Source organism: Lissotriton helveticus, chromosome 2_1 (assembly GCF_964261635.1).
Source record: "Lissotriton helveticus chromosome 2_1, aLisHel1.1, whole genome shotgun sequence".
Classification (NCBI taxonomy): Eukaryota; Metazoa; Chordata; class Amphibia; order Caudata; family Salamandridae; genus Lissotriton; species Lissotriton helveticus.
The window spans coordinates 261,947,702-261,972,824 of record NC_136059.1 but is presented as its reverse complement, the minus strand read 5'-3'; the positions used below and the strand labels follow the sequence as shown (position 1 = coordinate 261,972,824).

Sequence of the window (25,123 nt, the reverse complement as noted above, 5' to 3'; positions counted from 1 at the left end):
CACAGTTTGAGATTTTTTTTATTTAATTTTTTTCCGAAAGTAGTCACTGTTAATTCAAAAAGCATGTGCAACTAACATTTTTATATTATATACATAGAAAATAAATACTACAAGTTATACATACAAAGATTGAGAACTGTATAAATATGGCATAATGATAAAAAGGCAAAACAAATATCGTAGGCTCCAATGTGCGCACACATAAGAAAGTTCACAACAATGCTCCATCTGTCTCAGTGGAGACAGACTTCAACATGGAATGAGATCCCGACTCGCTAGGATCGGGCATGGTTGGTCCGCAAGTGGAGAGAGAGCGCTGTGGGGGCCAAAAACAAGGAAGCCTCAGCTTTGATATATCAAAATATTCACAGCCAATGAAAATACTCTGTCCTAAAAACATTTTTTTTTTTTTGTTTTTTGTTTTTGTTTTTTAACGGCTGCTTATTCTGAGACCGGGTGGGGGAAAAGAGTTTTAGCCAATAAAGTGAAACACAAACGTACATTTACAAAGCAGAAGGGTATTAAGTCCCTGATGACAGTATGTCACCACTGACAAATTTATATTCAAGGTTTCCAGTTCTCTTCTCGCACCATTATGGTGCATTTATGGGCAACCTTACATTGAGACTTCTTTCATGCAAGCCTCAGTACATGAGCAAAGTCATCTGCTCAACCCCCACCTACAAAAATAAATTAGATCTACAAAAAGTTCACAAGTGCATTGCAATGGGCAAGCAGAGTGCAATGTTTCAGGCAATGATCAGGGTGTGCAAGTTAATTTCAACAGAATCACATGGCCATTTACCAAAGGTCAGCGACTTACCAAGCAAAGCCTGCACAACATTCATGAAGTAACCTCTTAGTCCCCTAGAAACAACCCTTCCTCCCTTAAGGATTCAACATTTGTATGTCAACATATTCTTTAGTATGTGGGGCATTCTACAGCAGCTTCATTTTTTAGTGGCCATTTTGTTGGCACAGTTGAGAGCACGTGCTGCCTTCCACATTTCTGTAACCAATCAGGAGGCAGAGTTAATCTTTTAATAAAAGGAGTGGATGCACAAAGAAAATCCAGAAAGGCTAGCTTTCACTAGAACAGCACACATGCCAATAAAATACATGTTAAAAATTACTAATAAATATCTAAGCTTTGAAAGCAAAACAAATTATATTCTGGGCGTCTGCTCTTCCAGGAAAACCACTGAAATGTGTGCATTACCACCCCGTTACTTTGAAGATCTAGGATTCAGGAGGGGGCAAAAGGGGTCCCCTTCAATCACATATGCCTTCATTCACACCTAAACCACCTTAGAGGTTTTCAAGAATGCCCCCCAAAAAACACCACTGGTGAACTATAAAAACATAAGTCAGTGCTAGTCTACCAGGGCTCAGAGACCTGAGCAAACAGAATTCAAAGGGCATCCTCTTCACAATTCCCACTGGTACAAGCAGCAAACGTAACAAACAGCCACACAGACAGGAACACAAATGTTGTTTCCATCATACTACTTCATAAGACCGCGATGACGCAAGCTCGAGGACAGAGTGGTTGGCCAGGACACGCATGAAATACTGACAACTGTGAACCTGCCCTGAAACACATGACCTGTTTCCTACTGCACAGCAGCGGCTAGGGCACGTGCACACACGTCTGGGTTCAGTTCCCCACAAATGGAGGAAGTAAACAATGAAAATCCCAAACATGCTACAATAAACAAGGGCAGAGAACAGGGAAGCAACACATATCCTGATACAGACCAGAGTTTTTCGATTTGTATCCATAAAAAACAAAAAAAAAAAAGCTGATTATGTTCTGTTCTGAATCATATTAAGTGCATTCTTATAGCCGGAATGAGTATGGTTCCTTCCCAGTTCAGTTCACCTCTGAACGAGTCAATGAACTCTGTCCAAATGAAGGTCCTTTCATCAGCATCCAACACCAAACTCCATGTATACTTGGGAACCTGCCACAAAAAAAAAACAAAAAAAAAACTAACAAACAAACAAACAAATGTAACCTGAAGTCCTTTCCTTGGGACAACTTCGTGCGCAGGTACAGGACAATTTAAAGCGCTCGTCTGTACAGTGGGCCAGCTTTCAGATGGTCTTCAAATTGGATCCACAGTAACAGGACAGGAGTGTGAGGGGAGTGGAAGTGAGGGACCAGAAACCAGCCACCAACCCTCCACCATGAGAAAAGAGTCTCCTCAGTGCGTTCACTTCCGCGTCACCACGGGGCGCTTGGGGATCAGATTGTGCAGCAACTTCTTTTCAAGTGCGTTTTTGGCAATCTTTGTTTGATGTAGATCTTCAGTGCAAGCCATGTTGAGAGCTCAAATGAAATCTGAAAAAAACAAGAAATTAAAATGTTTAGTGAAAGAGGCTGTTTCCTAAGTGGAAGTAGCTGCTCTTGTGAGAAAACTTCGAACGTGATGCAAAACGTGCCTGATTTTTTAAACATAAGGCGAGAATTACAAAATATAAGTTGCCAACAAACTCTACCCAGTCAACAATTATTTTGGTTTGAGTGCCTCTTCTCCACCAATCATTGCATGTGTTACATAGGTAGGTCTTTTTTGACCTGTAGAGGGGAAATGCCTCAAATGCAGAAACTACGGTGTGTTGGGCAAAAGGCCATCATTTTGGTCAAAAGTGCTAAAGTCACAAAGGATACCCCCACTCCCTCAATGGGAAAGGGTAGGTGGTTCTGAGTTGGAGTTCTCAAGCTGTGTTGGCAAGTGGGCATGCCACAGGTATATAGGCATGCTGTTGGTGAGAGCAGACGCTAGAAAGGCACCGTATCGACACGTTATCTCTACCAGGATGCAGCCTTGCAAACTAGGCTTCTACAGGCAAGTAAGACCTGGTACCTAAAAAAGGCGGCTTCAGATACGGAGCAGTAGGAACAGAGTGTGCTTCAGCAATGCTGCGTGTTGCTTTTCAGTGATGGGTGGGTGGTCCTCCCCTTCCCACTCCTAAGGAGAGGAGACACCCTGCACCATCCCTCAGTGGACTCTTTGAAATGCCTGCCAGGAAAGAAGTGGATACTGTGCCAGCTTAGACCAAAAGCTGAACTTTAAATATAATCCTCTTCAATGTACAGAAGGTTAAGCGGTGCACCAGAAAGTGTAAAGGCACCAACAAGCACAAGCTTCATCTCAAAGGAATTTGTTCCCAGGGCAACAGATCTAAAGAATTGGTTAACTATTCCCAGTTCATTTGAGATTACAGGCTCTAGGAAACATGTCCATTTCAAGCAGAGGCACAAATGTATGTAAATCATAAGAAACCTAATAAAGTGAACAAAAAACACCTTACCTCTTCCCCCTTTTCATTTCCCAGCCGTCTCGACACTTGACAAACCAAAGCTCCCCACCAGGCGTGATCTTGTTGTTAATGAGAAGAGGGTCTTCGGCACAGAACGTAAACCTGGAAAGACGAGAACATTCATAAACAGGGGCATATGCAGTGACGAACAGGTTTGACCGCATAACAGGAGCACATGAAAGAAAGTAACGGAGGGAGCTGGTAGCTTGCTGAGTTAGATTTGGAATTGTGGCTATAGACAGAGGGGCCTGCAAACTTGGGCCATGCAATGAGAATTCGCCACACTGAAAATTAACCAAGGAAAATTAAAATGAACAGACTTCTGCATGAAGAAACGTTTCCGAAGAGATGCAATACGCGTAAATTTTGCCTCCCTCTTTGTGGTTGGAAAACGCAATGTAAAACGTGGTTCACAACCTCTGAACTTGGGAAGCCATGCAAGAAATTCTCATCGAACTGAAATATGGAGACTATCATACACAAAAAAAAAATTGAAAATAAAAATCTAGGCGATTAGATTTAAATCTGTGCTGGCCTTAGATGGCCCATTGGATTATTAGGAGATTAAACCCTGCGTAGGGCAGGCTGTAAACGGAACTGCTGCATTCACTGCATAAAAATGGCATCTGTTTTTCCCAGTGGGCATTATCCCCTACATGTCTGCTATGTGCTCGCTGAGATGTGCCTCCAGCGAGATTTCCAAGTACGAGCCATCGGCTCCTAGCCGCATCACTGGATTCGAGAAGGCTACAGCGCCTTTCATACTTTTCTGCAATTAAAAAGAAGTTTTATAACCCTATATACATCTACAAACCTTTGCTCTATGACTCCGGTTTGGAATCTATCGATGGAAACAGATGTGCTCCAGGGCAAGGTCATAGCTATGAAGCAGGCTCCAACTAATGATGTCCCTTCCATTCACATACAAGGATCTCAGACAGGTGGGGGGGGGTAGGACGACCTAGTTGTTGGTTCAAGCACTCCGACACGAGTCATCCTGTAAAATGCCACTATACTGGTTCCTTCAATGCCTTCTTTACCAGCGCACCACCAGATGGAAGCGATAAAATGACTTGAGCAAATGAAAGAAAAGTTATGACAATTATGCCTACTTGTTTTGGGTTTCACCAGACTTCACACGTATGCGCCGGATGTGCAATTCTTCCTTTCTGGCATCCTCAGGAGACCAGTAGTAGCTCTTTAAACCTTTCCACCAGGACGTCCATGTCCGAGATGTCCCTTGCCAGGAGAGTTTAATTTTTAAGAGGTCGCCAATGTCATGTTCTGTGTGAACTAGGAAGGTGTTTGTGAAATTGAAGCCAATCTGGTCAAGTCTGGAAATCAAGACAGAAGAACAGTTGAGGTTCAACACTAGACACATCTTTGATAAAGCAAGCCAATTTGCCATGTCCAATATTTCCTTTGGTATATAACAATAGGTTCTGTCGAGAATTAAACAATTTCTTTTGAAAATATAAGTTTCTTGATAAACTATGAAAAGCCAATCAATGTTGCAATATCTAATGTCTTGATAGTACGAAATAAAGAAGCAGGCAAATAAATTATACGGTATATTAGCATTCCTTCATGAAGGAACACAGGTCATATACCAAAATCACAGTACTGTTACACAACATATACAAGTGCCATACAAAGGGTGAATCACATAACACATAATCCAATAAACAAGACACTAAACATTGCACAATAAATAAAAAGAATATCTCAGTAGGGAATCCGTTCATCACTGGTTGAAATGTTCAAACATGAATACTTATTCCTTTGATGTAGGTATATAAGACATTAAGACGAACACCTACTCTTATTGTCGAAGTTACGACCCGCAATGGAAAGTGTGTTCATTCAACACATCACAATGGGTCTTCTTCAGGACAAAGGGAATTCAAAGCAGCCTGGTTTCAAAGGAGTCTGCATCTAACTTGTTGCAGGTAGACATGGACCAAATATACCCAGAACTATAAAACAAGCATTTGCAATGCAATCGGTCTCGCATTAGGAAAAGTTTGAGCTTTTAGTATTGTAAATGGCATTGGCTATTTTTTTTTGCAGTAGTTACGTTTTTATAACGCTGGATGTGGTTTCCTGCTGTTAATGTCTATTGTGATAGCAACTGGGTAAAATAATTAGCAATATTTGCCTGCTATTAACAGGGGAGGCATCTTTCTAGAAAACAAAATAGAGATCAGGGATGTCCTAACCACAGTGGCGATGTGGGACTTCACCTGTGGGCTGCTACAGTGCGATCTTCAGAGTTGCTGCGGGTCCGCCGTTTTACTGGAAACTGCACCTGAGTGTGAGCATCACTCGCGTTACTATAACCCCAGCTACCCAGCGCACTTTTAAAACAGGTACACAGCGTGCACTATAAAGATTTCCAAAACACATTTGAGGAGAATGTATACACATTAGTGACTCCAAGCAAAAAGAAAGGTGAGGAAATAGTTAAAATTTCAACTAAAGGGGAGAATGTGTAATGAATGTAGAAAGTGAAGGCCTGCTCATGTCAATGCAAGCATCAGCAGAAAGACGTGTACAGATGTACGTGTTAAAGGAAAAATACAGACTAAGCTGTCTTCAATAGCAGAATAAACAAGTTTGAGCTATTAACACTGCAAATGACAATGCCTTTTATTTTTGTTTTCATTTTTAAAACAAATAAAAGGCATTGTCATTTACAATGCCACTAGCTTACACACGCGTAAATGCGAGACCTATTGCATTGCAAATGCTTGTTTTCTTTGAATTCTGGGTGTTGTAGTCCTATTGTGCCCCTTACAGAATCCGGACCACAAGTCCCAGAGTGCACAGCAGACCTTGGAGCGGATGAGCTGCTAACACATGGTCCAAGCAGATCTGAGAGCTGTGGATTGTGGGTGCACTCCCCGGCTCCTTCCACAAGCAGTGTGGGGTCTCCGAGCTCAAGTGACTGCGCGGACTGTGTATTCCCGTAAGACTTTACATACAAGTTCCCCTCTGTTAGTAGAGTCCAGCACACCGAGGGCTCCTACTTTTAACCACAACGGGTGGATAAAAGCCCTCCAAGCCTCACCCAAGACACCGAACACCTTTGTCCACAGTCCCAAAGCAGGAGCCGGGAGCTGAGGTTACTCGTTAAGTAACACAGCTTGTAACTCGTTACATAATGTAACTGTAAACGGGGTATTTGTAAACACTATGGGTGCTTCGGTTTTAAATTCTCTTCACATGAAACTGCTTCGTTCTTATGCTAATGGGGTCTTAATAGGGTGAACCCAATATCTCTTTGAAGTCAGGCCCCTCCTGTTTGTAATGTGAGCAATTGGAATCCGCGGGGCTGATTCCGTCCAAGAGCACACATGTAGAGCTACCCAGATTAATTGTTGATGCCCTCAGCCTGCAAGTGTCTAATCTCTGCCACGTTATTGCCTATTGATTTATCTGTCGAATACCAAACAGACCCAAATTACAACCTGGTTATTGTACAGCATTCCTTGTTCTGAAGGGCAGGGCGTGATCAAGCTTCGCGTGATGTGCCCGGCTCTAGCCACGCCTGTGCCCCTCACGTAGAAGAAAACAGCAAATTAAATAAATAACTAAGCGCGGCCTCTAAAGTGAGCGGTCCGTGCTGCAAATAAATTAAATAAATAAAAAAACGCGGCCGCTAAAGTGAAAGCGGACCACGCTACAAATAAAAAAATAACTAAATTAATTAGTACCGCAAATCACCGCCGTCACTGTGCCGGCCTGCGACCAGGAAGTCAGGCAGGCCGGCGCGACAACAGGAAACAGGAAGTAGGAGGGCGGGAGCCTACCCCGCCTCCAACGGAAGAGCCACGATGGGAGCCGCGTTTCAAGCACCGGAGCTGGCAGGAGCCTACCCTTCGGGTGCCGAAGGAGGGAAGAAGAGTCCTGCTGCCCTGCAGCTGAGGAGAGCCGCCGCAGGAATGAAGCCGGTGAGTGGGTTGCTGAGCAGGGGGGGGGGGGGAGAGCATGTGTGCGCGCGAGTGGGGGGGGCGGGCTGTGTATGTGTGTGTGCGTGTGTGTATGTGTCTGGAGTGCGTGTGTGTGACTGTGGGGGAGGGGGGTGTGTGTGAGCGAGTGTTTGCCGTGTGCCTGCGTGTGCATGCGCTCGCCTGTGTGTGCGCATGCAGAGGGGTGGGCGCTGCCTATATGTGAAGCGCTCTGATACCTGATTCGGTTCGGGCCTGGGAAAAAAAAAAAATTGCTGAGTTACTCTGCGCATGCGCGGGTGAGACGCGCGCTCCCACGGTGAAAACCGCGAAGGAAACGCTTGTCCACATCGTCCACATCGGTGTCCACATTCCCATTAATGGGCAACAATAGTAGTCGAGCAGACACTCCGTCTGCTCGACCTAAAAAAAGGGAAGGGTCCTCAATGTGGACCTTATTTAAATCGACTTGTGTGCATCAGTAATTCTCAAGGTGCATACTTCATCTGCGCACTTGGGCCATACTGCGAGGCTACATGTTGCTTCTAAACCTCAAAGAGCCAAAATGATTCTATTATCAGTCAGCGAAGAGGTAACTAAACAGGTCTGCCCTGCGGGATGTCTGAAACCAGGTTCTGAGAGACAATGGGACAACCTATTATTGTTAAGGGGCAATATTTTCTTCAGGCTGCCTTCAAAAGGAAAAATCCTTAGTACAGACGACATTCCTTGGAACCCAGCTAGGTGCTACTGGATCATGTGGGTTTGCAGCATGGACATTCATTTTAAATTCAGGGAACCCAGATTTTCAACACAACCACAACTACGTAATCTTTTCTCAATGGCATGCACATTTACGGATCCTGAACCTGCCATAGACTAGGCTCCCCCTACAGCCAAATAGGATCCACTGATTTATGGGGTATTTTCATAAAACCTCTTGCATAAACCCACAGCTTCTCATTAAAAGCGGGAGATGCAGAAGTGGGAAAAGAATTTGTGGTGGCAATGAAATATGGAGCTACTGACGTAACAATTCTTGTAAAAGTTTGGTGTTGGAACAGTATTGTACTGTTGGGTGTGAATCTTGGCAAACCCTACACGGATGGCTACCTGTAGTCCTAGGTCAGGTCAGATGAGTATTCTGATCAATACTGGTTTTCAAGATGGCATATGGATTTGCCTTAGTTTCGTTCCTTTAACCTTTTACAGTACCACAAAGGGTTGGGGAAATAATTTGCTTGGGTCATAATCAGCTTCTCAATTGACATTTGCAGGTTTGCTTGAAACTACAGCTTTTATGGACATTGTATGTCCGAGTCAAAAGTGAAGATTAGATTAAATGTTTGATGAGATGGTCATGTTAGGACATTTGTAGTAAACTTCTTGGATTTGTTAAGGAGGTAGCACTAGTGGTTTGAGAGATTAAGAATGCGGGGGGTGGGGGGCAGGGGGACTGAAAGAGGAAGAATGGTCATTTCCACATCAAGCATTTACTGCTCTTTCTATAATGGCATTCGACAAAGGAGAGGAGCACAGGTCCAGCCCAGGAAACACAACAATAATAATCTGTGGTCAGCTGTGCACCACAGAACGCAGAAGATAAAGTCAGAAACAAATATTGCACCATAAAATGCCCATCTAATACCACCACTGGATTATCAAAGGGACGAGGACTTAAAGGTCTTGGGTTCTATGCCACTGATGGGTCCCAGCCAGGTGCAGAATTGAATGCAATAAGTCTGAATTATTTAATGTGGGTTCTCCCAAGAGATCTTTGTTGAGATGGTTTTGGATGTAGGTGGTAGTGGACAAAGCAAGGGTCCACATGGGTAAGAGAAGGAAGCAAACCGCAGAGGAGAGAGGTTTCAGGCTCTTAACACTTCCTCCTGCAATGAGCACAACATTGGAGTTCAGATGGTCATGTACAGGATGTAACAAGAGTACCATCGTAGGTCTTTAGAATAACGAAATGAACCTCATTCAAGCTAGGAGAGGCAAATGCATACTACCAGCCACAAGAGACCAATATCTTTGCTGTAGTTCAGAATAGGTTTATTAAAATAGCAGCTCCATCTAATGGATTGGAGACCTATGCCAGTGGTCCAGCTAGCTTCACCATTTTGCACAACCCCAAATTTAAAGGAACCCTTGGAGCTTTTCAAGATTCAGTGAAGAGATCCATGCTACTTACATTTCTAGAGCAAGTGGGAGTGTGTCATTATTTGTGCCATAAAGCTCAACAGTAAAACTCGGCTGCTCTTCCTCTAAGGTGTTGTAGTTAAAGATGTGCATTTTCATCTGATAGTGGTAAGCTGTAAAATAAAGATTCGGATATAGAGTTAGTCTAGCAGATAGAAAATAGAATTTCTGTAAAAAGACACAATGTGACCAATCCTGTACAGAATACGCTCCTAAACGCAACACCCATTAAAGAAAAAGATGTGCAAATTTAACCAGAACTATCGAACCACACACATTAGGATTAAAAGTCTCCAAATGTAAAAGCATAAAAAGAATTTATTTTGCACCACCATTGGAACTTGAATATCCTGTAGACCACAACCCTAGAGTGACCGCCAATATCATTCCCTTCTTAACAAGTCACCCCCACCCCACCAAAAATCACCTACTGACAGTCTTTCTAAAGTGAGAGAAATGTTTATTTTATGCTTACTACAACAATCTCTCCCCTCTAACCCAATACACGGGATTATGCTCACAGAACATCAGGTTCCATTGTGATCAGTTTCTAGAATTCCCTTTAAACCATCGGCCTGATTATACAGCATGTATTATAGACACTAGAATTTGAGGAAACACTTTGAATAAAGAAAAGGTAACGTAAACATTTTGTCGATCTACCTCACACACTGATCAGCAAATATCATCTCAAACCTAATTACTTGCAGAACTAGAGAACATACATGGCCAAATGGCTATGTGTACCTCCCAAATGTCCTTGGCTCACTCAATATCTAGAACTCAGGGGTACACCTGGTTGTTGCAAGGGACAGTCTGGTGAAGGCAACTAGCTATACTGATGTTATCATAAGCAAGGGGGAGGCTGGATCCGTCCAATCAGCATACTCCGCTGGTAGATTAAACAAGCCACTCCCACAGTGGTAAAGGCCACATTGATAATCCAGTGCGCAGACTAATCATGAATTGCCGTCTAACACCAGATTTGAACTCTTACAGCAGTCATGGAAACTGCCAAGTGATCCATAAAAGAAATAAACACCGACTAGAGATGCATATATTGTGGTTTATAGGATGCGGCCCTGGCGGGGTAAGGGGTCCAACAAGTCCCATGAAATTAAGCCGTACCAGAAAGGCCTGGTCTTCCGTAGGACTACTTTCCCCTTATCACTCCATCCTACCTCCAACATAACGCTGCCCCGGATAAGTAAAATAATAATTTATAGAACTTAAGTCGATTTTCCTACAACTGCAGCCCCCAAATGTGGAAAAAGGACACCCAAAGATATAGCCAATGAACTTTGAGTAGGCCGGCACTCTAAAATTTGGATCCAAAATAAAAAGCAATTAAAAACTATATTACTCTGGCAATCAAGGTCATAAATCCGAGTTCTGCAGCGAAATGCCCCGAGATCTTGCCGCAGGGAGGAGGTCTAAAGGCACATACACTCTGGCAATATTTAATTTCTTAACTTTGCTGCATTTTTTTGGAAGGGGTGGGCGTGGAATGGCCATACTGAGATTGGCGATTTCGGTCTTGACAATATCTTGGTCGCTGCTGTTCTCACATCTCCACCCTCTGTCCCATTTCTGCATTACTTTGCCTTTTTGACTATCACTACTACTGGCATATGTGGAAATGTTTTTAGTTAAGTGTCAACTTTGAACTGCTTTAGGCAAAGCTCATAACTTGGTCAATGGAAATTAAAAAGAAAAAAAAAAGCTAGTCTTTGAAGGAATATGAAGCAATAGTCACATTCCTGCACATATGGATCCCCACTGACAAGCCATGCCCTTACCTTTGAAAGGCATATCTGCCCGCGTCTTTAGGTACATCTTGCTACTCCTTTTGCTCCTGATGTTCTTGAGATTGTACCCAATGTTATTGCAGCGGTTCTTCCGACAGCTCAGGCAGATGCCCTTCCGGAAGCGGGTGGAGTCTGTGCATCGAAAGGCCAAGCTCTCTTTGTCTTGGTTCACGAGTGAGTCCACGAAAAGGTGCACCGCCCGTTCATGTTCACATTTCAGGGCTTCGCCAATATCTGAAAAAAACACCAACTGATTAGTTTGACAACTCTGCTCACACAAACCAACAGAAAACATATGCGACACTAAGAGGGCTGGAAAAGCAATGATGTTGTCCAATCCAAAATGGCTGACTTCTGCTGAATAGAACTGAAAGGGTTACATTTGCAAAAATGTGCAACAGATGAAATATTAAACTTTTTCATTTCTAAAAGTTCTGACTGTAAAAAAGCAAGAGTTGGTCTTCACCAAGGGGACTGGATTTAAAGTTCTTGTTGCACATTTATAGGAGACCACACATGTTCATGTTATTTTAAACTTAGATTTACCCGCATAATACCGTACCTCAACCCATAACCCAATAGGTGGCTCGAAAATATATAGGGAAAGACAAGTGCGTCCAAAATTGGGGCAAACTGTTTTCGCCAAGAGCCGAGAAACTGACATGTGCATCCTCAATGGCTTAACCACACGTCTACTGGTCAAAACTTACTTCCATATGCAAGTGCTCCCAGAACATCGCCAAAGCCGCATCCAGGCTGAATATCCCCTCCGTTAGGATATACATCCATGTGGCCAATGGGCATCTGGATCCCAATGCTCACACCCAGTGCTTCTCGTGTGTAAGTATGAAGGACGTCCACAAACTCTGCATCATCAGGGGACAGGCGATGGTCTGGCTCAGCACCTTCAAACATTGGGCCAGCTGGATCCAAACCTGAAAGACATCAAGAGAGCGAATTATAGAAATAACCACTCATTAGATGTGTGATGCTACCCACTATTTTTGCCTTCTTCTACCGAAAAAGTGATTCCCTTGTGCCTCGGGGCAAAAGTTAAGAAAACATGAGGAAGACTTAACAGAAGAGGTCCACAAGTCTAATTAACCAGTGTAGCCAACACAAGTCATTTGGGCCAAGGACTGCACTGTGCTCAAGCCAACACCAAATATGAACCAACTCAAAGGCGTGGAAGAAGCTTGGTACAAACACATACCTGCTTAAAGTCAGCTATGGGTTTGCTACTAGCAGGCATCAAGATACAAGGAAAAAAAGTTCACCACAAGCACCAATATCAAGCTGTACAACTATTGCTTCTACGGCCTAGTGGAAATGAGAAGGCTATAGGATCAGCACAGTACACTGCTCAGTCAGCCAGAAGATATGCAATTTGAGAGTCAAGAGTCTAGGAACTTTATGGCTACTGTGTTATTGGAAGATAATAAAGCTCATGTTCTTATGCGAACCTACATTTATCAATCGCTCACCAATTCTCACATTCAAGGAGACGCCAGACTTCAGGCTATGCAGCACCCCAGGGAACAGAAAGAAGAAAGTAACCAAATCACTTTAATTAAAACAAAAAAAATGTAAAAAGGTGTATGGTTACCAGTTGCACAGAAGCAGTAGATAACATTTCCTTTTTTGCTTCGTACAGACCAATGTTTTAGACACCGTCTCAACCCGACAAATTTACCAACGCACGATCACCAGTAGAATGCTTGCTTTCCTTGTAGAAAAAAAATGGCGCAGCTAGAAAACTGATCTAAAAAGAGGGAACTTGGTGATTTACTAGTATATTTAGGGTACCAATTGATAACCCAAAACCCTCAACCTTTATTTGCCACTGGTGGTGTTAAGTAATCACCACTTTTGTATAGTATTGGGCGGAGTCATCTTTGGTTTTTGCACCTAGGTACTTGCTTCTCTAGGTGAGTATGGTTTCCTTTTGAAGCAAGGTACTGGCAGGAGCCATGTAGTGATATATCAAATTACCTCCTATATCTAAAAATGGATGTTAAAGACAGGTGCAGTATACAGGGTTAAAATTAAAAGGTGAGGAGGTGATGTTTGGATGCGTAACATCACACATACGGTCAACAAGTTTCGGCCTGTACTGCCCATAACGGTCCAAGCTTTCGAAACCAGTGGCAAATATTTGAGTGTTTTACGTTGACAACTGGTACACTAAAATACCAATAAATCACCAAGTTCACTCTCTTCTGATTAAGACATGCTAAATTTGTGGAAGCAGAGTGATCTTTCCGCGTGCTTCTACCTCCCCCCAACCCCCTTTGAGTTTTTACTAGAAAACTGATCTCTAGTGAACATCCCCTTAGTCTAGAACACCTACCCCATGCCAATTTCTTGAATACCCAATCCAGCCATTGGAGTCAACTCCCTCCTTGGAGGTAATCTATGTAGCACACTTAATATGCACCAAAACTCTTCCATCCATATTAAAAGATTACATCAAACTATATGTAGCACTCAATGTTAAAGGCCCTGCCAATCTATGTTCTCTACCTGGCATTTTAGGAAGCAGAAATCAGTGAGGAGGTAAGCGTTTTGTAATGTGTGAAATACAGAATAGGTTACCTCAAATGTAAGAAAGGGATAGACTAAGAAAAATCTGGTGCTCACAGAGACATTCACAGATAGCTGTCAGATCCCCCTGGTTAAAGTGGTGAAACAAACCTGTAATTCTTCCAATGGTGCCGTTTACGAAACTGCCGGCATACCCCGCCACGTGAGCACCAAGACTGTAGCCAATCAGGTGAAGCTTGTGGAGTGGGAAATTCCACTTCTCCTGCAAGAAATAGAAAGGTGTTCAACACCAGTCTTCTACCATAATACTTCATTTATAAGCCAGCAAAAGTGATGCGTGAGGGAAAGCACGAGATGCAAGCGGTCAGTGTGCGAGCGCTAGTTCAAACTCCACACAGGTAGATCATTTGTTCAGAAAGGTTTTAAATGCTAGAGTCAATGACAGTCACTGCGATGCAGACTTTAGAATAAAAAATATAATAGTCTAGGTATTATTGGCGTGTGAATATGGCTAGTCAATACTACAAGACCCTAACCTTCCAGGCTATGCCTACAAATGCATTTCAATAAGGAAAAACTGAAATTTCCTTTAAAACATTTTTATTTTTATTTTAAACCACAACCAAAAACCCACAAATGTGCGATTAAAATTGTTTTGTTCCAATGATCAAATATTTACCATCAGCCAGTTCAATAGCCGTGCAATGTCTTCCCCCACGGCCTTGGTGTTGTTCACAGCATCGGGATAGAGTTGATGGGCGAGAGGAAGCCAGTCAACCACAACCACATTGGAGTCCTGCTCTCTCTCCCTCAGAGCCATCACAAGCGACTCCAGCCACCTTTCAAAGGTGCCGCTCATCTACACAAAGATGGGGGGAGGGGGGGGGGGGGGGAGAAAGAAAAAAAACATTGTCAAACAAAACCACATTCCAACCAACCGTGAAGAAACAGACTATGCTCCCACCAACCATTGTGCCATTCACATTCATGCATGAGGAGACTTTTCTTTCAAGTCCTTGGTATAAAGCATGCAGTGCAGTGCCGCATACTCGTGGTGCTGGGCAAGTCGTCATTGTCCAGCAGCCACAAACGTATTGAGACGCCATTACCAAACACAATGGTCTTTATGGTGGACAGATGGTCCACTCATCCCTGTATCCAAACCATGGACAAAATACAACTTTAGTATTCATTGGCTGCATTTTTTTTTAACTAGTTCTGTGCTTCTACTGCATAAAAGTTTTAGATACAAGGTACTATTATCTCAAATTAAAAATTACTTTACCGAATGACAGAATAGGTGTACACTGTTTATACAAGGATTTTAGGTGGTAGACTAATGTCTGAGCTGACAACAAAAATCTAACTAAACAGCTTGGGGTATTTAGGATTTTAGAATTATAAGCTCCCTTTTAACTACTTTCGAAGACAATTTTAGTCCACAAATAAACAAGATTTGCAAATCCAGCCTTAGTGGTTTATGTTAACCATGTATCAGCGAGGAAGAGAAACTCCTTTCCACTACCTTCTAGGTAGCAATCTTGGAGCACATATTGTGGAAAAAACAAGGATTGCAAAACTTCTTTGAAGAGCATCATGTGCCAGAATTCATCTCTTCTCTGCCAAGATACAATTTTGTGTGCGATTGTACCTCTGGAGGACACCCACGCGATAAGCAACACTGACATGGGTCAACCTTGTCTCCGCCATGAATAATAAATTATAAATCAATCGTCACCTTGAGGAATATCAATGGCCAAGAAGGATGGACAAGAATCTATGTTGGCCAATTTGATACCAAGAAAGTGGCAACGGGGGCAAAGCTCCATAATGGAGGGTTATGTTACCCGCACTCCAACCTCAAAATCCTTAGCACCACATCACGTTATCTTTCCTGTCCACCTACCTCATGCATAACCATCCCATGTTAAAGTAATACTGGGTTTTACTGTGTCCATGCTGAACGGTCACTGCCAGAGCAAGCTCTGAAGTGATGCCGAGATATGCGGAGTGAAGAAGGAGCTCACTGCAAGAAGTTTGGAAGGAATGGGCAAAAGTTTCCAGAGTCACATGACTAAACTATGGAAAAGGTCTGCGACTGCGAACCCACGGGCAAGGGCTCAGCAATTTATGAGATCTCCATACAGCACAGCTTAGACTGGGACTTAAATGGCATGAGTAAGGCACCTTGCGGTAGATCATCATGGTTGATGTTACGTAACAGGCCCAGACTGTCCACAGCGCCTTTACGACTTAGCAGGGTATCCTAGAGTGCCATCGCAAGAAGTGCACATCCAGATACCAGTTCACGGCTGCTTGCCCAACCGCAAATTTGGTGTGATAGCCCCATTGCAAAGGCTTTTCAGCCAAACACATCTTGACTGCAGCACGGGCATGCAATGGTAACGCTATGCAGGTATTTAGGGGTCCAGGCAAGGCCCTTATAAAATCATACAAGTCTAAAAGTTGGGTAAAACTGCTATTTTGGAAGTAGTAGATTGCCTCCCTGCAGCAAATCAAAGAATAAAAAACTAACAAGTAGCCACCACCCCAGAGAAGATCCTACACAAACTAAGAACCCCTGGCAATAAAATGCTTGAGTAAAGCCGCCACAGCCTTCCCTCTCAGAGCAAAACTAAACTCTACAAGTGATGACACAACCCACATTGAGCCCAGCCTTTGTACCCGGAGCACGCAAGGTTTAAAGCAGAACCTGGAAACCCACCCAAGAGTGTTGATCGGTAACACAGCTGGTATTAACGTAGCATAGCACCCTCTACACACCGAGCCAAAAGTAGAGGCAAGACTGAACTACACCCATGTATCATACCGCATGGAGCCCAGTTTCCAAATGGAGAACAAAATGCTCCCTAGCATCTTCCACCATGTTGTCTGTACTTCCATTGCTGGGGGCGTGCTTACCGTCCATCCATGGATGACGAAAAAGGTCTTGGCGCTTATATTGAAGTGGCAGTCTTCGAGGCACTTATCCTGACCCAGAGAGAGGTAACAGCCCTGCTCCTCAAAGTCTTGGGAGAACTTCGTATTGAACTTCACGTGGAGAGCCTCTGTGGCCGCAGGCTCTTGCACCTCCTTCAGCATGTTGGCGATTGTGTCATCTGTTGGGAGAAAGAGAAAGTTCCAATGGATCATAAAGAACCAGTGTAGCAGGCACCCATGAACAATTATACTGGAAGCGGGAAGCGGTTCAAGCACTACAACACATACTGAAGTATTGGGGGAAAGGGGGAACCCAGCGACCTGGGCTGGACAATTCCTACTAAGAAAGGCTGGTCCCTATGGGGAGTCGAAGGCCATACTTCCCTCCATAGGGACCACCTTTTCTTGATAATAAAGTATTGGGAGCAGCAGACATTGAGACGTCGGCACCTGCCCACCACCTTCTACCATTAGTAAGCCATCTATACGCTTTCTTAATATGGACGCCATTTTCACACAGTGCTGGGATTGTCATCTGTTGGTTGTCTGTGGTGATGAAATTTCTTTTAAGTGTCTTGTTTATTTAGTTGGTGCTGGTCAATGTGTCATTTATACTTTTCTTCTGCCCACCAAGCCACACAGCTTGAGACAAGGAGTCCGCTCGTTTCAGCCATTGGCTAACTTCACTGTTAGTGACGGGTTTCTGCCCTTTCACAAGGAAAACATCCACACACAAAGAAGTTCCTTTCAGTGTTAGGGACTATTATTTCAAAGTATGTTTTGAGACCAAACAATAATTTTGCTCTTAGCCATTTTTTACATTTTTTTTTTTTTATTGATGAGTCCAGCAGCAAGGTCTGACAGAAAAAAGGTCATGGCAGCATTTAGATTTGAATCTCTTTGCTGCTGGCTATGGGCCAACCAGTTGGGTGACCTTTCCTTGTACTAGCACAGTGTGTAGAAGGCAGGGGTGTGGCTGCAAGACTTCACGCTGAGCCACCAATAACTAAAAACGCCCTTGAACACTGGCAGTCACTGAAAGCGTGCCCTACCACTGGATGTCAGAACTCGATGCACTCGCGCCTCATGCTGGTGAGGTGGACTCCTAGGAGGTTGAACTTACGCCTACACTGAAGGCTGGATGGAATACCATGTGAGCCAATGAGCAGTACAGTCAAATATGGGAGTGTGTGCATGTGTGACCAACACTGAAGCCGGTTGGCTGAAGATTGCCTATGTGCCAACACTCAACCCAATTGATTGGTTGGCGTAAGATGTAGTTGGCGTAAGATGTAGGACAACAATGAAGCGGATTCGATGTAGTATGCTTGTGTGCCCAACACTGAAACCCATGGATTGATTGGAGTGTGAAGTAGGACAAAAAACACTCGAGTCAATTTTATATTTGGGGGAAGTATGCCTACGGACTGGAGTGTGATGTGTGAAACACTGAAGCAGGTTGGACGTTTGGGTGCAGTTTGCCTGGGTGCCAACACTCAAACCCTCTGGTTGGTTGGCATGTGATGTGCGCCAGCAAACACCGAAGCTGGTGGTAGCATGCCTGGGAGTGCCAATAAAATTCCAGAAATTGTGCAGCTAACGAACATTAAAGCTGTAGGATGGCTTTGCTTGTGTAGGATTTTGTGCCAACAAACTCAAACTCTATAGATGGTTTTGCCAGTGTTTGTGTGCGCCTAGGAACACTTAGCCCTTTGGATGACGTGTGTCAGATGCTTACCCTCACGCCAGAGATATGCTTTCGCGGATCCTACAATCTCTCGTGCAACGGCACCGCACCAATATATAGGGCAGTTTCAGGCCCCTCCAAAGAGCACACACAGGGTTATTATGCATTTGACCGGATGCATCCCTGAGCTGGGCTTGACCCAGCCGTGCCAGTGAGAGCAGCTTGGAGCACATGCTCCATCGCGAGACTGGCCCACACATACATCTGCCCCCCTCAGGGCAGCACAATCATAGCATCACGCAGTGCACGGGGAACCCCATCGCCTGTGCAGACTGGCGCGTCTGAGCAAGGTGCCCCCGGGACGCTGCCACATTTATTTTCTTCCGAACGGGGCACAGGATTGCGTCAGGTTTGCCTGCCCTGAGCCAAAGTACATTTTAATCCGTGTACACAAAGAGTAGCCCGGTACCTGCCCGATCCATGAAACAAGGGCGCCACACCTGCCCGCTGACGCCACCGTGACAAGGCACTTCTTTGCATATTGCTGATATAATAACTATTTGTACTGTTGTACGTACACACACGCCTAGCGATGGCACACACACGTAGGGAGCCGCCTCTCCAGCGCATGGGACAGTTATTTCTAGCGCTTCGATCCAAGCGTCTGCCCACACGCGCTGCCCGCTTTACAAGTTACTGCTGGCGCCCTCGACCAAAACACGGACAGACCCCCACAGGCACCCGCCCTACATTAAGATAAGGCCTTCCGCACGCTACACAGAGACAGATCCCACGCCGTACATCACAACAATGGCGGACACCACTACCCCGGAACTCTGCAGTTAAAGAATGCGCCCCACAGTGCACACCACACAGCCTGCCTCAAGGCAATGCCACGCCTTATAGAAAGACAAGCCCCACACCCTGCTTCAATGTAATGACGGCTGCTCCTACAGCTAGAGGCAGCGCTACGAAGTGCCTACCAGGCACCCAGCATCCACCCAACTGCAGACACCTGCCACATCGCTCTAACAAGGACAGCCCACGTTGTTCATGCCACATGCCCGGCATCAAGCGTGCCAAACACCTCCGCCACACCCTACACAAAGATGCCCCCACGCAGTGCCAACTACAAAACCTACATCACGATAATTCCGCTCCCTCCCACCACAAACTACACCAAGTCGAGACAGATGGCCACAAAATGCACACACCACACCCCCCGCAACAAGACTGTTGCAACCCCTGCTACTACACACAGGTACTCAAAACAGCGCCTGCGCCAGGGAAGGGCCCCTGCGCGGAGGCAGGAAATGCTGCCAAATAGACCCTCATTTTAGTGCCACTCATCAATGCCACGGACCCCGGTCACTGGTGCCCCACAGCCTGTGCCACCGATGCTGTGGCAAGAGACGCACTGGGGTGCCTGCAGCTTCTGTTGCTCTCCAGAAACATTTACTTTTATTAAGTTCGAGTGCAAGTTATCACAGTGCCAGACACTCCCGGCGCACCCCCCCCCCCCCCCTGCAATAGGTGATCTCAGGGAGTCAGTAACTTCTACCGCAGCGGCTGTCACTCGACACGCGCGCAGTCTCAGTCACTCATGCGGCACGACTCCCTCTCGGGGAGGGGGGCAGGGACTTCCTTCTGCGAGGCGATGCACTGACCGTATCAATGCCTCCCACACACCTTTCACACAGTGCCAGCCACCCTGCCACACCCCCTGCTTCTAAAGAAAGCCCTTCCGACTAACTGGTATCCGCGCAATCGCACTGCCGCCTCGTCATTGTTAGCCTTAAAACACACCTAAGCAAACGCAGGCGGAGACTAAGAAAGGTGAACCCTGCAGCCGGGCGGGAGATTGGAGCTACCGCGGGCGCAGCGGCCCCTGCACTCCGATAAGTGTTTTATTACCCCCAGTAGCAATCAAAGGGGGAGTTTCCTCGTTTGCCCCAGGGCCATGGCATCATTGCTAGCCGAGGGACCAAGGGGAGAAGGCTTGCAGAGGCCACGCCCACTCCAGCAACAACCCATCCACTGGAGGGGCGCCGGTCCCGGCCCCACACCTGACAGTAATTACATCCCAGGCGCTGTAACACCGGCGCAACTAAACCCCACGGGAACCAGCTCAACGGTGCCGGGCGTGTGCCGCCCACAGACCAACCATGCCTCAGGGCAGCCACCCACAGCCGGGAGCAGCACCAGATCATTCATTCATGACACAAACTGAGCAGGGGAATGAATGAACTCTCGCTTGTGCCGGGGCCGCGGACTGAACAGCACCGAGGCCTCCTCGCTTTCTGTGCAGAGGGCGACTGGGGTAAGGGTCGCATCGGTCTCATGTTACCCATGATGCACTTTAACCAGGGCCCCTAGGTCCACCCCCTCCCCCGACACAGAAGAAGCGCACACCCGGGTGAAATCATAAGTTAGAGTAAAGCGAGTCCACAGGGGCAACGAATTAAGATTCCGAGTTAGAAAAAAATTATGAGAAGTGAAACACAACCGGGCCGAAAGATGGGGGCACACACTTACGATACACACATGCAAAACCTAACGAACTAAATTTGGAAGTACATTTTTATTTAAAACAAAATACATTTTTTGTGTGAACAAAATAGGAGACACACTGATTTAAAGGCATACAAAGGGAAAACGGCAAACGTGCCGCGGGCAGATAAATACACACCTAAATGTTTGCAAGCAGTTCACAAACTTTAAACTACAGTCCTACCTTGAAGAAGCCCTTCGGCGGCCAACTGCGAGGGCTCCACGGGGGCGAGGAGGCATGCAATGCACAGGCACAGAATCCAGCTGCTCATGTCGCCCGGGAAGGGGGTGGTCGCTGGAAACCTATAATTCACAGGAGACCCGGCTACTTTTTTTTTTTTTAATTAAATGAGGGGGTCTCTTGTTCTTTTATAAGTGCTGTATGTGGGGAGATTCTCAGAGGTTGTTCTGCTCCGGGTGACAAGTTATAGTTTGCACCGTTCAGGGCGAGAGATGGTGGGGGAGGAAATGGGTCAATAAATAATTAAATAAATAACCCCCTACCACCCTGACCGCTGAGAGGGTGCTGCCCGTCTGTCCGGCAAGAAAAGGCACAGACTTGTTTTAACAGTGCTGACGCAGTCTTCCGAGGCATCAGCAGATGCGTATTTTCATAATTTATGCACCGCGCCGCGCTCTGATTGGTCGCGCCCCTCCGCTGACACGCTGCAATGAAGCCAACAGTTTGAATGAAAGCTGCTGCACCCCTCCCAGCTCCGGCAGGGGGCGGCGGCCGCGGCGGGTGCGAGGATTGGTGGAGAGGGCAGTTAATCCCCCCACACTCCCCCTTCTGACAGGATCATGAGCCTGGGGAGACAAGGGCCCCCAGAGAAACAAAGACATGCGTAGGGAACTGTGTAATAAAAGGACCAGGCGGGGCTGCACATAGCAACATACACACTACTTCAGCCCGGGTGATGCCACCAGCATCACCCCAGCGTCATCCGCACTGTCCTTTTCCAAGTGGGACAGTGTCAGCTTTGGAATCAGGTGCGCGAGACAGAAGTTGGAGACAATTTAAAATGAATAGATCAGGCTTCCATGCGAGAGAGAGAAGCAAACACATCTGTTGTTTCTGGAAGGAACTGAAAACATGGTTGTTTTAGCTCTCCCTAGGTTGGTCTGCCAGTTCTCCAAGCGCTGAGAAACCCGGGCAGGGTAGCCATGCGCTATACAATAAATCCATCATCATAATAATAACTTTGTAGTTTTTTTTTTAATAGCGCAGTTCTGTCTTTACTGGAATGGCATTTTAATAGTTGTTTTCCGTTTCCCGATTGTAAAAACTAACGATCCCCTGCAGTACACTGCAACTGCATAAAACGAAATGCAAATAAAACCATCAACAGAAAACTGAGAAAAGTATGAGGGGGGAGGGCATAAAGCTTCGCATATCCCGTGCTATTTGTTCGTATTTGGCGGTTTTATATAGCGTGAGTTTGGCCCAAGGACATTGGAGAGCTTTAGAAGTGCACCACTTTACACAAAATCGGGTTCATGTTTTTTTGTTGTTGTTTTTTTTGAGTCATGGAGATTAGGTAATTTGCCAAGAATCACAGGATGTTCAGTCTTTGGCTCACCGGCTGGAAAGGCAGTAGCTCTAACCCTACCGCCACATCATCCCAGCAGTCGAACCCCAATAAAATGATGTAGCACAAAAAAATGCTGATGAATTGTTGAACGTGTCCACGAAAAGAAGGTCCTTGTGATTGAGCCAGTCGTGTAAAAATATGATACGACTGTGTGTGCAACAGGGACCTCTCCAAGGTGAACATTTGAAATCTCTTCAGAGAAGTGTGTCTCACACGTCACTGTGTTATAACTGTTCTGTGTGTGACAGCAGGCGAGTTTTAGAGAGCATCGTGGCGGTGATGGAGAATGGGGAACAGTGGGGAGTGGAATGTGTTGGATTGACAGATGTTAGTTTTGCTAAATAGAGAGAGTGTGAGAGATCTAGAGAAGCGTGTACTGCTGCAAATGGGGAAACAGAGCGAGACTGTGTTTGTGAGAGTGAGCTACAGACATGAAGCGATAAGCTGGTACTGCTACCAGTTTTAGAGAGCGAGTGTGTGTGTGTGTTGTGAGGAAGAGGCGTGCACTGCTACCTGTGCTGAAAGTGTGTATTTGTTCATACGTCTCTGAAGCTACTATATCCATGGCGACAAATACTGAGAACAAAATATCGAAACCAAACTATGGAAAGGCAAGTAAGTGTGCATTCTCTAAACTTAGCCTCTATGTACTCTGAATCTCACTCTGTCTCTCTCACTCTGTCTCTCTCACTCTGTCTCTCTCTCTCTCTCTTTCTCTCTCTCTATATATATATATATATATATGTGTATATATATATATATATATATATATATATATATATATATATATATATATATATCTTCATGGTATATAGATGTGGAGTTAGGAATAGTAAATCTCTACTTCCTTTATATGCAGTTGCTTTTCGATATATTGGGGTTCTATATTTTGTCCATTATATTCACAGCCTTGATATTACTTTTCAATATTTTGATGTTCGACATTTTGTCCACCATAATTTACAGCCTCGATTCAGATTTCGGATATTTTGGTGTTCGACATTTTGTCGGCAATATTCATAGCCTCGATATTCACCAGTACAATTGTGTATGTGGTAGACTGAGAAGGTCAGTGCTTAATTTGAGACCATGGTTTCCTGTGCTTGGTAGCAGCACTTAATTCTCAGCACCGGGACTTTTGACAGTCTGCCACATGGTGGCGCTGTATATCTCATTTAGAGCTCAGGGTAAGAACAGTTGATTATTCGTTCAATATAACGTAAAAATGACTAATACCAGTCCCCTCCCCCCACGCCAGCCATTCTTATAGCATTGTGTGCATGGAATATTCTGAACTGTCACACTTGTAGCAGTGGGATGGTTAGCAGTTATGCTGGTACTTTCACTGACAGCGCTGGCAAGGGCAGTAGGTGTCACAAGCTGCAGTTGCCTCCTGTCGTGGGCCCTGACACTTATGTTTTTTTTTACAAATTAAGTACTGGAGAAGGTGTGTGGACAACAGTAGCAGGCATTGCTGCCCGTACTGAGATAGTGTGTAAGAGCGAGAAAAGCATGCATTGATGTGTGTACTGAGAGATAGAGTCTGAGATAGAAGCGGGCATGGCTAGGTGTACTGAGAGATCTGTATGTGTGAGTGAGCGTGCATTGCTGCGTGTACTAACAGGTAGTGTGTTAGAGAGAAACGTGCATTGCTGCATGTACTGATTCATTGGGTGTGTGTGTGTGAGATAAGCATGCAATGCTGCACTGACTGAGATTGTGTGTGAGAGAGAAGCATGCATTGCTGCATGAACTGAAAGGTAGTGTGTGTGAGAGAGATAAGCGTGCATTGCTGCATGTACTGAGAGATAGTGTTTGTAAGAGAAACGCGCATTGCTGTATGAACTGAAAGATAGTGTGTGTCTGTGAGAGAGAGAAGCGTGCATTGCTGCAAGTACTGAAAGATAGTGTGTGTGTGAGAGAGAGAAGCGTGCATTGCTGCAAGTACTGAAAGATAGTGTGTGTGTGAGAGAGAGACGTGCTTTCTGCATGAACTGAGAGATTGTGTGTGTGAGAGATAAGCGTGCATTGCTGCATGTACTGAGAGATAGTTTTTGTGAGAGAAGCGTGCATTGCTGCATGTACTGATACAGCATGTGTGAGAGAGAAGCGTGCATTGCTGCATGTACTGAGATTGTGTGTGAGAGAAGCGTGCATTGTTGCATGTACTGGAAGATAGTGTGTGTGTGTGTGTTTGAGAGACAAACGTTCATTGGTGCATGTACTGAGAGATTGTGTGTGAGATATGAGTGCATTGCTGCATGTACTGAGAGATTGTGTGTGTGAGAAGTTTGCATTGCTGCGTGTACTGAGATAGTGTGTGTGAGATAAATGTGCATTGCTGTGTGTACTGAGATAGTGTGAGTGTGATAGAAGCGTGCATCACTGTGTGTACTGAGATAGTGTGAGTATGATAGAAGCATGCATTGCTGCATGTACTGAGATAGCATGTGTGAGAGAGAAGCGTGCATTGCTGCATGTACTGAGATTGTGTGTGAGAGAAGCGTGCATTGTTGCATGTAC

The 25,123-nt window shown here is 45.1% G+C and overlaps 1 protein-coding gene across 1 annotated transcript; it reads right to left on the bottom strand.

Annotated features, from left to right (window-relative positions):
* Positions 1-21,599, bottom strand: LIPG (lipase G, endothelial type). The gene is made up of 10 exons (XM_078674789.1): positions 21,193-21,599; positions 16,754-16,950; positions 14,511-14,690; positions 13,982-14,093; positions 11,998-12,222; positions 11,279-11,521; positions 9,472-9,592; positions 4,440-4,661; positions 3,319-3,429; positions 1-2,344 (listed from the first exon to the last, which is right to left on the bottom strand). Exons 1-10 carry the CDS (start codon positions 21,278-21,280, stop codon positions 2,311-2,313), a joined length of 1,533 nt encoding a protein of 510 aa, XP_078530915.1. The 5' UTR covers positions 21,281-21,599; the 3' UTR covers positions 1-2,310.
* Between the last annotated feature and the right edge of the window lie 3,524 nt (positions 21,600-25,123).

Excerpts from the sequence above, each read along its gene's own strand:
- LIPG (XM_078674789.1), bottom strand. The coding sequence starts at position 21,280 with ATGAGCAGCTGGATTCTGTGCCTGTGCATTGCATGCCTCCTCGCCCCC. Across the intron at positions 14,691-16,753 it reads TCGTCATCCATGGATGGACG|ATGAGCGGCACCTTTGAAAG; the intron begins GTAAGCACGCCC and ends ATCTTTGTGTAG. Across the intron at positions 11,522-11,997 it reads GGGAGCACTTGCATATGGAA|ATATTGGCGAAGCCCTGAAA; the intron begins GTAAGTTTTGAC and ends TGTTTTTTTCAG.